We start from the raw sequence: 10,298 nt of genomic DNA, 5'->3' as shown, positions 1-10,298 counted from the left end.
GCCCCCCGGGCACGCTCAACAGCTGCCAAAGCTCGAGTGTTTCTTGCCTTCGTCATTGCGCGTGTTCAGTGTTGAAAGCCGCGCCGTTTTCAGGCGTTTGAATAGCTTTCACTGGAGAATCCATTCCCAGGTGGCACTCGAGCTTGAATTTTCAGAGATTTGTTAAAGTTTTCCTTACGTGGCATTTCTTTTTTAACACGTTAACGTATGACGCAGACGGGACACGGAAATGGAGGCTGTACTACAAGTTGGCTTGCTTGCTCCAAGCCCTCCACGCTGACCCGAGTGCCGCGAGCCTTCCTACGTCCCCTCCACCCAGCAGGCCCAAGGCGTGCGCGGGACGGCGGTTCCCGGGCTGTCAGAGCGGGATGCCAGCGGGGGTTTCTTGATCCACGCAACAGTAAAGAGGGACGTTTCTCAGCGATGGCTCATCGCTGAGCAGGAGGAGCGGAGGGGCCTACCCCAGAGGGACGGGAGGAGGAAGCGGATTAAAATGGCTGCGTGCCCCGTTGTTTGCCCAGCTGGAAGGTGGCTGGGAAGGCTGAGGGCCAGGGGAAATGAGGTTAATCAAGTAGGCAGCTACCCATGGAAAAAAATAACCATGATCAGGGTGAGAAAAGCCAAGTTAAGTGACTAGTTGGAGAGATGGTTTCGCCACCTGTTATGCACAACCTGGACCATCTCCTGTGGAAAATCCCTCAGGGAGTTTTCCCTAAGAGCTCAGGGAAGAGGAAATCACAGTGAGTGCTCACCAGATCACCCTCTGTTACAGGAGACAACTTGTCTGAATTGCTGCCTCTGTAACGCACCTTTAGTCGTGCCATCCCTCGAACATTTCTACATCTTGCAAGGAGAAACACTTTATCTTGCTTTTTAGCTTTTCTCCCATGCAGATCGGAGATAGTGGGAAGGCTGGGCTTGCAAACAGTGCCGTTTCTGCCCCCATGGAAGTAAGAGTCCTGAAGGAATAATCTCACCAGACCACCGCTCTGCACCTACGTGATGGTGGTTCATCTCAGTTCAACTGCTGTTCTTACATGGACAGAAAAGTAATGTTGGTATTTACAGTGGGTTTCAGCTCATGTGCTAAACTGCATAAACACAGAAAAATAGGGCAAAAAAACCTAAGAGAATAAAGTCCTAATAACGTGACTGCTGGGAATCACGACCGATCGCTCTGCAGCCTCACGTGGAATACCATTCACCAAGTCTGTATGTGTCCAAGGTCACTGGGAAGGAATATTGTTCATCTTTACAGCTCAGGAGTGTTAAGTTTTGGAATACCATAGTCTGTCTGTATTGCTTTCCTCAGAGCATGCTCAGCCTTCTTGGTCAGAGGCTTTATTTTACATATTTCGATCAGCATTCATGTGAGCTAAGTGTATAACAAAACTATCATTTCTTACATAATGGGCTTGCCTGTGTTTCTCACTTCAGACATTATCTCAAGAGCTATTATTAGATACCGTTTTCAGTCAGTCTTGTTTTCTGTCACTAGATATCTAAATATCATTTATTCTGCAATAGCATGGCTGGAATTACTATACAATTTAGTGTTATTTCTACAAGAAAATCAAATTATTAGAATGATCCAGGAGTATTCATTTTTGTATATAATATATCTAAAAAGAAAGGTACTCAAATAACTAACTTCCTTACAACAGCAGATATTTTTAAAACAGATTACACCAGTTCCAAGGAACATAGCAACCAACATTTATGCCTGAATTTTTACTATTTCTGTTTCATCAACGCCAGTTACGACCAAGCTGAGGTATTCTACTCATACAACACTTGAAGGAGATGACCATGAAGTACAACTGGCTGAATTATTTCAGGTGGAAAAATTTCCTGTCAGAAATATCTGAGTCTGCCCAAAATTCATACTAAAACTAACACTCTTGCTTCTTTTCTGTTAAAGGTACCATTCCCACTGTCCTTTTCTCCTTTCTTAAACTTCATAAATACATAAATGTTACTGCTTTTCACTAGGAAAAGGGGATAAAGAGACTTTAGAAAGTTGGTTTTACAGTTTCTCTGCACCTAGGTGGAAGTATTGAAGGACAGGAGGGAAGAGCCAAGCCACACATACAAAACAAACCATGCCCAAAATAACTGAAAAAAAGATGTTATGAATACTTGGAATTAAAACGAATAATTTTAATTTCATTTAAAAAACCCCACTTTTTTAAATCAGCATGATGCACCTTTGTAATAATCCATTTTCCTTAATTTCAAGAAAATAACTCCTCCCTTAACCATATTTCTCTAAAAAAGCCCCAAACATGTTAAAAGGAATCCTATATATGCTTATAGCTATCAACATACTGGTTTACATACGGGAAGGAACCGTCAGATTCTCACAGTATGTCTACATGCCACACACCCCTTTACAGAATACTGGAACCTCATGGATGTTCACTTCTATGTATTTTCTCTTTAATCCACCAGGTGCCTTTTTCTTTTGAAAGTTTTCACCTACCTTAAGCTGTAGATGGCTGCTATCACCTTGTTTCCCTGTCTTTCTTCCATGTTCTAGTGCTTAAGGTAGGGCTGGAGGGACCTTAACTCATCACATTTCTTCTTTTACACATGCAAATAGCCCCAGGTGCTGAATGGGAATGAAATAAAAGGTAAGTGGAATGAAACTCGTATGTACCCCTCCATTCTGTGGAGCAGTAATTTCCTGTACAGAATTACAGACTTACAATAGGTGGCGATAACTTACATGTTAGCTATCCCTTCATCTGTCCATATCTACGTTTTTAGATGTCAAAACAAGGATTCAACACCTCTCTGACAAGCACAGATATCTGACTCCCAGAACCCCGTGTTGTAGGTTCAGCACTGAGCATTGCTGATCTCAACAAGAATCTGTGAGCTCCTTTTAGCAACCTCTGCTGAATACACGCACACAGGGAAGCGTTCCTCAAGTAAAAAACCGCACTGCACACCAGTAACACTCCTGTCGTCTTCACATGACCTCTTCTAGTTAGATGTCAGGTAGGTTGTTTCACTGCGACAAGCTTAAAGACTAATCTCTGGGATGTCAGCTGTGAAGAAAGGCCGAGGCCATCCCAGCCTCATCCTGCTGGAGCCTGGAGAGCATCGTCCCAGAGGCATTCAGATGTTATCTGCAGGTCTGCAGTTGTTGGGTTTCTTTGCAAGAGCTGCGCTGCCCCGTTCTTGTTTATCCTGTGTGAGTCAATACTTCTTTATTTCGTAAAAGAGTTCATCTACTTTTGTTACTTGGCTTTGAGAAGAGCCTTTAGTCTTCAGCAAGGGAGTGTCTTCCTGTTCTCAAGAGCCCATCTGCCAAAGGAAACACTGGCAAGAACATCAAGGCTCCAGAGGAACCGCTTTTCCCTTCACACGTGTTTTGAACAAACAAGATTGTGTAGGGCAAGAGTTTGCAGGGTTTTAAGGTAAGTTTATTTCTAAATGAACGTTGACACAACAGAATAGGACATTTAAATGCAATATTTATTGCAATTTATCCTTTTCAAGTCCTACGTACGGGATGTATTAAAAGCATACCGCGTAACGGCATTATTTATACAGCATATATGAAAACTGTATCCCAAAATACTTTCCAGAGTATCTGGAATAAATCACAGAAGAATACTTACCGTGGTAAAAATGTAGTCATACAATTGACTTATATTTAATGCACTTTCTGGGACCTAGCTATATGGCTTTTATTGATGTTTACAGAAATTTTACTAGTTTCTAATGTTATAGTACTAATTAACATTAACTTATTAAAATTTGTCAGATTGACAAAATTTATACTGAAGTGTTACAGTCTTTTCAGTCAGATTTGTTATTTGTTATCTATGCTAATTTACATGTCTGCTGATTTGACTGGAAAGCTCTACATTCCCAAGTATCACAATTCTATAAATATTGTTCCTCCCCTGTTCTTCAGTTACCAAATTTAGATGAGTAGTCCAATCAAATTATGGCCATCCAGCTCACTGTGTATCAAAATGCTCTTAAAATACAGCGGAGACTTCAATCCTTACTTGCTTTAGAAAAAACCCATCGTTTCATCAGTCAAGACAGGATCTACACAGAAAGCTTTCACAGGAGAAATTTAAACCCTTGGTAGGCTTGAGCAGATGATCATCATTTTGCAAGTTTCAGAGTTAAAAGAGCTGGCAGGATTTTCAGGGGAGATCCTCAGGAGGGTATTAAAAGTAGAATGAACTTCCTTTTGAAGTCTGTGTCAAAACAGCATTTTGATACTTCATCCTGCTCTCTCCCACCTTTCACCGAGCACCTCACAGTCAGCAGGTTCTGTTTTCTGAATGCTGGCCAAAACCAGAGGGATACAAGATTTTTACTTCCCAGTTAATACCTTTTACAACAACATGCATTTCCTTTTACCTATAAATACCACCTTCATCCGTCCATCTTAAGCGTGAAGGTAACTTTCACAAACCATTGATCAGAATTAAATGCCTGAAACAGAGGGACTATTTGAGCACAAAAAATGCTAAAAGGCATTACGTACTGAACTAAAGCTGCCTCCTCGGTGGAGATGGTTATGGCCAGTTCGGATTTGTTTTTAGTGTCCTCCTCTTCAAAAAGACACTGCCCAAACATTTGCTGCCAACAGCCACAAGAGGGAGATACCGTTACACCAGTACAAAGCTTATCCCCGAACTGGGGTGGGTCGTTACCCATCACTGGAGTTCACCAACACACACTTCCAGTTTAAATGTTTGCTCATTTAGCATTTCACTCCATGATCCTCGTTGCTCATAACCGTAATTCACGAGTCCCTCCGCTCTGCATAACGAGGGGGTGCTTTGAGGGCAGTTTTTCCCGGGGACAGACTTTATTCTCAGGGACCTTATCTTCAAGCCCTTTCCCACTCCAGAGGTTTCGCTCTTCTCTGGGAGAAGCTAGCTAAGCAAATATGTGGTATTATGCCTGTTTACTAACATGACAGCTGGAGGGTTTTCTCTGCCCTTTTGATATCTAAGAGATGGCTTGTACTCCCTCATCACATGCAAAGCAAACAGTTTCCTTTTAGAGCTATTAAAACTAATGATGCATTTTTTAATTATTCTTGTTAAAAGAAGCATCAAGTAGCTGTTAATGTTGATGATTTCTATACCAGTGAATATTACAGGCTTCCTTCACATACACCTTACTTTAATGGTTTTGATTGCAATTATTTCTTGATTTTTGTGCATAATACAATCTGTAACATTGTGTTTGACTCTTTAGAAAGAATGACCATTTGAAGTTCCCAGGAGTCAAAGAGGCCTCAAGGAATAATATAGCTTACATGGAAACAGAGATGACCTGAGCGTAAAAGCTGGAGAAGTCCAAGCTTCCCATTTTATCTGGAATATGTTTTGATTATGTCAAACAACTCATGTTCCTGCAAGATACCTGTACCACATCCAAGCAGGCTTCTTTCTTTAGTAGCTAAACAGCAAAGCTACAGAATAAAAAAGTTCTCTAACAAGTTCAGAAAACCATGAAATAATGTAGGAATAAGACCTGGATTACGAGGTCAATATTATTATTTTAAATACAACTCTACTGAGTATACTTCCTTTGAACAGACAGTACTGAATTCCAGAACTTGCATTAGACGGGAGAGAGAAGCAATCACTTTGTGAAGCCCTCTGGCAAGGCGAGTACCCCCTGGGACTGACATTCAATGCAAGAACAATATTAACCATACACAATCTAAGGTGTTTGTTTTCTATAGCAGTTACTGTAATTAAAAAAAAAAAAAAGCTTTCATTCATGTTAATAGAACTACAACAAAATATTAATAATTCATTTTAGTTCACTAAAACTGGGAGGTCAAAACAAGATGAAAAAAGAATACTGTCTATATATTTAAATAAGTTCAGTACTAGATGCTGTCATTCCTCCTGGTACTCTGGGGTCAAGGATAAGATTTTTTAAGTACTTTGGAAATAAAACCAGACTACTCAAAAATCAGAACCGTGATTGCGGATTGTTATTGCTGTCGGGACTGCAGGGACTGCCGCAGGCTGCTCTAGGCAGAATTCTGGTTAATGGAAATTCCTTCCTCTAACAGAAAAGTAAATTTTAAAAAGGCCAGGGATTTTCCTACACAATTACTATTGAATGTATCACCAACATTCTCTCTATCGCATGACTGAGGAAGTGCAAACCAGTACCTCAGTCCCACAAAGCAAAATCCATTATGATCTGCTCTATCGCGTACTGTTTTGAGGAACAAACAGGACATTCATCTGCCTGAGCTGAGGGAATTGTTTGAAATAGCCCAGTTGCTTGTCTCCCTCCCAGCAAGAGAGTGCTGGTTACGAGTGAACTTCTTCCAGGTCAACAGAGCCCTCGACTGCACCAGGTGTCTGCGTCAGGCGTGACCAGCCCGCACACTCCCTACACCGACGAATGGGGAGCTGTCAGACTAATGCCCTCTGCCAGCACAGTTTCAGATATGGCTTCTAGTAGTACTGAAAATAAAATATATTACACCTTCATTACACAAACAGAATTACAACACAATTGAAGAAAAACACCTGTACAGCTATACAACTCCTTCCTTCCAGGCATTTGAAATGACACACTGCACTAGACAGCTTCTAAAGAGGCAATATTGACTGCTGCTTCACTCATCCACTTCCTCCATATCCCCCTCACAGTTAATGTCAGTAGTAACTTCAGGCATGAAGTTACTAAGAAGCTGCATTCAGGATAAATTTAGCAAGACTCCATGCTGCTGTTCTTTTCTATGACTTGATAAAATTTATCTAATCAAGCTGCAAAGGCGCCAGATATTTGCTTGTATTTAGAAAACACGTTGACTTGAATCCTCAAGAGGTACTGTTCTTTGTGCTGAATTCCAACACTCTCTTGAATGGGGTGTATGTCCTCACCGGCCTTGCAATTTCAGGAGATCTTCTGTTCTCAGTACTTGTACTGTTAAGGAGACAAGAAAAAAGCTGGCAGAGTTAATGTTGGAGTATCAGACTAGCTGGGCTAGAAATGCCACGGCAATGAGCATCGGCCTTGTTATTGATACGGACAGGCTAAAAGTAAACTATTCTGTGTATCTGATGTGTTCCACATTTCCTTAATGCCACAAAAAATATTGATAAAAACTGTGTCAGATACTGACAAATTTACATGCAGGCATCTGCTACAGCTCAAATTGAAATGTCCAGCAATACAGCTGCTATGACTAAGGATCCTGCAACAGTAAAGTCAGCAATATTACATTTAAGAACACAATTGACTGTGAAGAGTAATTCCATAAATCCCAACTGCATAAAGTCTAAATTTCTGCAGAGATAAATCTCAAAAATAGGAAAAACTCAGAAAGTAGGGGCTGTGGTTACAGAGGGGTCCCAGAGAAGACAACACAGGTAGCTTTCTGTTGGCACCCTGAGTGAAAACCACCATTTCTGAAGTTTCGAAACTCATGCCATTAAAATATGGTCCAGGCTGAACACTGAAATGAGTGTAGTTTTAAACTGGGAAGGAAATTTTAGTTTCTATTGCAGTTTGCTGAGTTCATTCGCTAATCTACATCCTCCAACTAAATGATGCGATTTGCGGGGCAGTTAAGAGGAAGGAGTTTACTTGCTGATAGTACAGGTAGTGTGCAGTGATCCTCCTTACCTTACTACTTTGGTTTCTGTTTTGCTCTTACCTGTGCTAATGTGTTGGGGTGAAGAATCAAAGGCAAGTCCACAGCCTTGCTCCCAGGGCTCGGCGTAACCCTGATGCTGTATTCAGGGCAGAGAAAGGGGAGGAGAAAGGGATCTTCACAAAGCCAGGCTATAGAGCCACTGGCCACCACAAGTCAGAGACCAGCACTCCAGTGCCGAAGTGATAACATTACCATGCTGTTTACTGGGCAGTCTTCCACCTCGGGCTAGAATATGTCCAGAAATTGCTGCAGCCCTAACTTGCTGTTCGTGTTACCTGCCCTTTAAAATGGTCCTGGACTCATCTCCCGGAACACAAAGAATAAAGCATTGATGAGCCAGCATTAACCAGCCTCAGGGCACAGCTGCCTACTGTCTTCTGCTGCGCTGCCTGCAGACACAGTTCACCAACTCTTCCCATATTTCACCAAGTCAGACCTCTTGACTTCCAGCTTTACTCCCTGCTTAAATCACGTTACTGTAAATAAGTATGCCCTAAGGGTTTGCAGTATGTTTGCATCTTAAAAAAACCCCACAGTCCTACACAGCAAGTTGTTGGAAGTACACTACATGTAGTAGATGTGCCTTTTAACTTAGGAAAATTTTGCTAAACTCCACAATCCACTCTAACAGTTTATTAGCACACTGGTTTACTCGTACAGTACCAAACAGGGACATGATGAGGAAGTTTCCTGTGAACAAGCAGAAAAAGTAAGTACCTGTATGGAAGATCACATCCTATACCAGTATCTCTGGTTTCTATATTGGTCTTTGGTTGGTTTTCCATTAAGTAGTCCAATTTATCTTGTAATTCCTTATTCTGGAAAACAGCAATTTTCATTACAAGTTTATTTTACTTAAATTATGTTAATTAATTGGGGAAATAAAATTGCATATTGGCTTATTCCCACCAGAAATAATGTAAACATATTTATTGAGAAAATTAGGGAATTCTTACTTCTGGGGGAAAAAATAATTAAACCAACAGTTTTATTCAAAAGCTTACATTTTAAGTAATTATAATACTGTTTAAAAATGTATGTTAAGAAACTTAGCATGAATACTGAGACTTTGCATTACATACATTCCTCATGTGACTGGTGGTCTAAGTTTGATTTCCATACTGAAGAACGGCAGATGCAAAGAATAAATATGCATCCCGATAAATTCAGGTGACATTGATTCAACTTTTATTTCGCTTCATAAAATAATCACAATAATATAAACTTAAAAGGTAATGCCTTACCTCACATTCTAAGAAAGAGATTTTTTCTAAGAGCTGTATTATAAACAATTCCTTTTCTTTTACTTTCTTCCTTAGCATTTCAATCTATGAAGAAAAATAAGTCAAAGACTTTCAGTCTACTGGGGATGGGAAGAGGAAGAAAAAGACCTAGATACCACAGCAAGAAAACATGTTTAATTTTAGTTTAGCAACAATCAAATATCTATTCATATTCACAAACTGCTTTCTTTAATCCATGAATTAGCTATCATCCCATACAATTAGGATCATTATATAAACATTATATACATATACTAGCATGGCTTTTAAGAATTCAGTTTTTTCTGTAAAGAGAATGGAAACTCAAACATTGTCATGTAACAAAGCAAACTAGGGAAAACTCAGTATCTGATCCAAAGGCCTTTGCTCTAGTCCATTTTAACTACACCCAAAAATACGTTGTACATTTGCTAGTTTCCTGAAGGACTTATCTTTTTCGGTTATTTCCTGGCATAAAAGTGCATTTTCATTTTATATTTAGGGAAGGGAAAGAAGTTATTTACAAATGTTTATGAAAGCACCAGAAGCAATGCATGTTAATACTGTTCTGTATGGAACGGAAGACAATCTTCTTCATGTTCTGGGATTTCTGCTGGTCACAGAGCCATACAACAAAAACCTGTGCATTAAATCTTTCTCTGCTACTAGCACAAGCAGGTCTGAGCAGAGAAACTGGTCAGGCAGAGAAACCCAGATTTCATACCAGTCCCTTGCTGCTGGACCAAAGCTGTTCTGATTGTGTGGAAATGACTTGGTAAAGCTCCTAGAACCACAGTTTTCTATTCTTCTGAACCCTTTGCTAAAAGAGGATTTGCCGTGGGAGGTTCATACTGTTTAGCAGCAACAGTCTGAGAGACCTGTTGAGTGGCACAGAGGTCAGTCCCTTTCAGCTGACCGCATTTAGGAGACAATAGCATCTTGTGCAAATAAACTAAATTTTCTTCTCAGACCAAAGGAAAAGTCACTTGTTGTTCTCTCTCAACCCCGCTGACTACACCTACTACAATAGTGGCTAATAAAAAGAGCAAACCAAAACAATAGCTAAACAACAACTTCAGTTGTTCCTGCCTCCCCGGGAGGCAGTTCAGGTTATTACTCATAGACAGCTGTAGGGACACACCACTTCACAAGCACAGAAGACAAGGTATTTCTTGTATCTGTAGTTACAGTCTACTGCAGATGCAGACAGCACTGTTAAATATATTTCTAAGGAGAATCATCATCAGTGCACTCAAAGATCAACTTGAGGGAGAAAAGAGACTCTGCATCACGTCTGCATGCAGGCAGGAACGGGGAGGAGATGGATTTCCCGCTGTGTTGTATGCTTATGGGAGTCTTGTCCT

The 10,298-nt window shown here is 40.5% G+C and overlaps 1 protein-coding gene across 1 annotated transcript in view; it reads right to left on the bottom strand.

The window, feature by feature from the left end:
- Positions 1-6,833: 6,833 nt before the first annotated feature.
- LOC104503575 (myocardial zonula adherens protein-like) overlaps positions 6,834-10,298 on the bottom strand; it is a gene marked incomplete at its 5' end in the record, with an annotated part of 29,205 nt that continues 25,740 nt past the window's right edge. The window contains 3 exons of the mRNA XM_010150906.1: positions 6,834-6,933; positions 8,390-8,490; positions 8,917-9,000. Coding sequence (XP_010149208.1) covers positions 6,834-6,933; positions 8,390-8,490; positions 8,917-9,000 — 285 coding nt within the window. The remainder of the gene's footprint in view (positions 6,934-8,389; positions 8,491-8,916; positions 9,001-10,298) is intronic.

Source organism: Eurypyga helias, unplaced genomic scaffold (assembly GCF_000690775.1).
Source record: "Eurypyga helias isolate BGI_N326 unplaced genomic scaffold, ASM69077v1 scaffold47810, whole genome shotgun sequence".
Taxonomy (NCBI): Eukaryota; Metazoa; Chordata; class Aves; order Eurypygiformes; family Eurypygidae; genus Eurypyga; species Eurypyga helias.
This window is presented reverse-complemented; position numbering and strand designations above follow the sequence as displayed.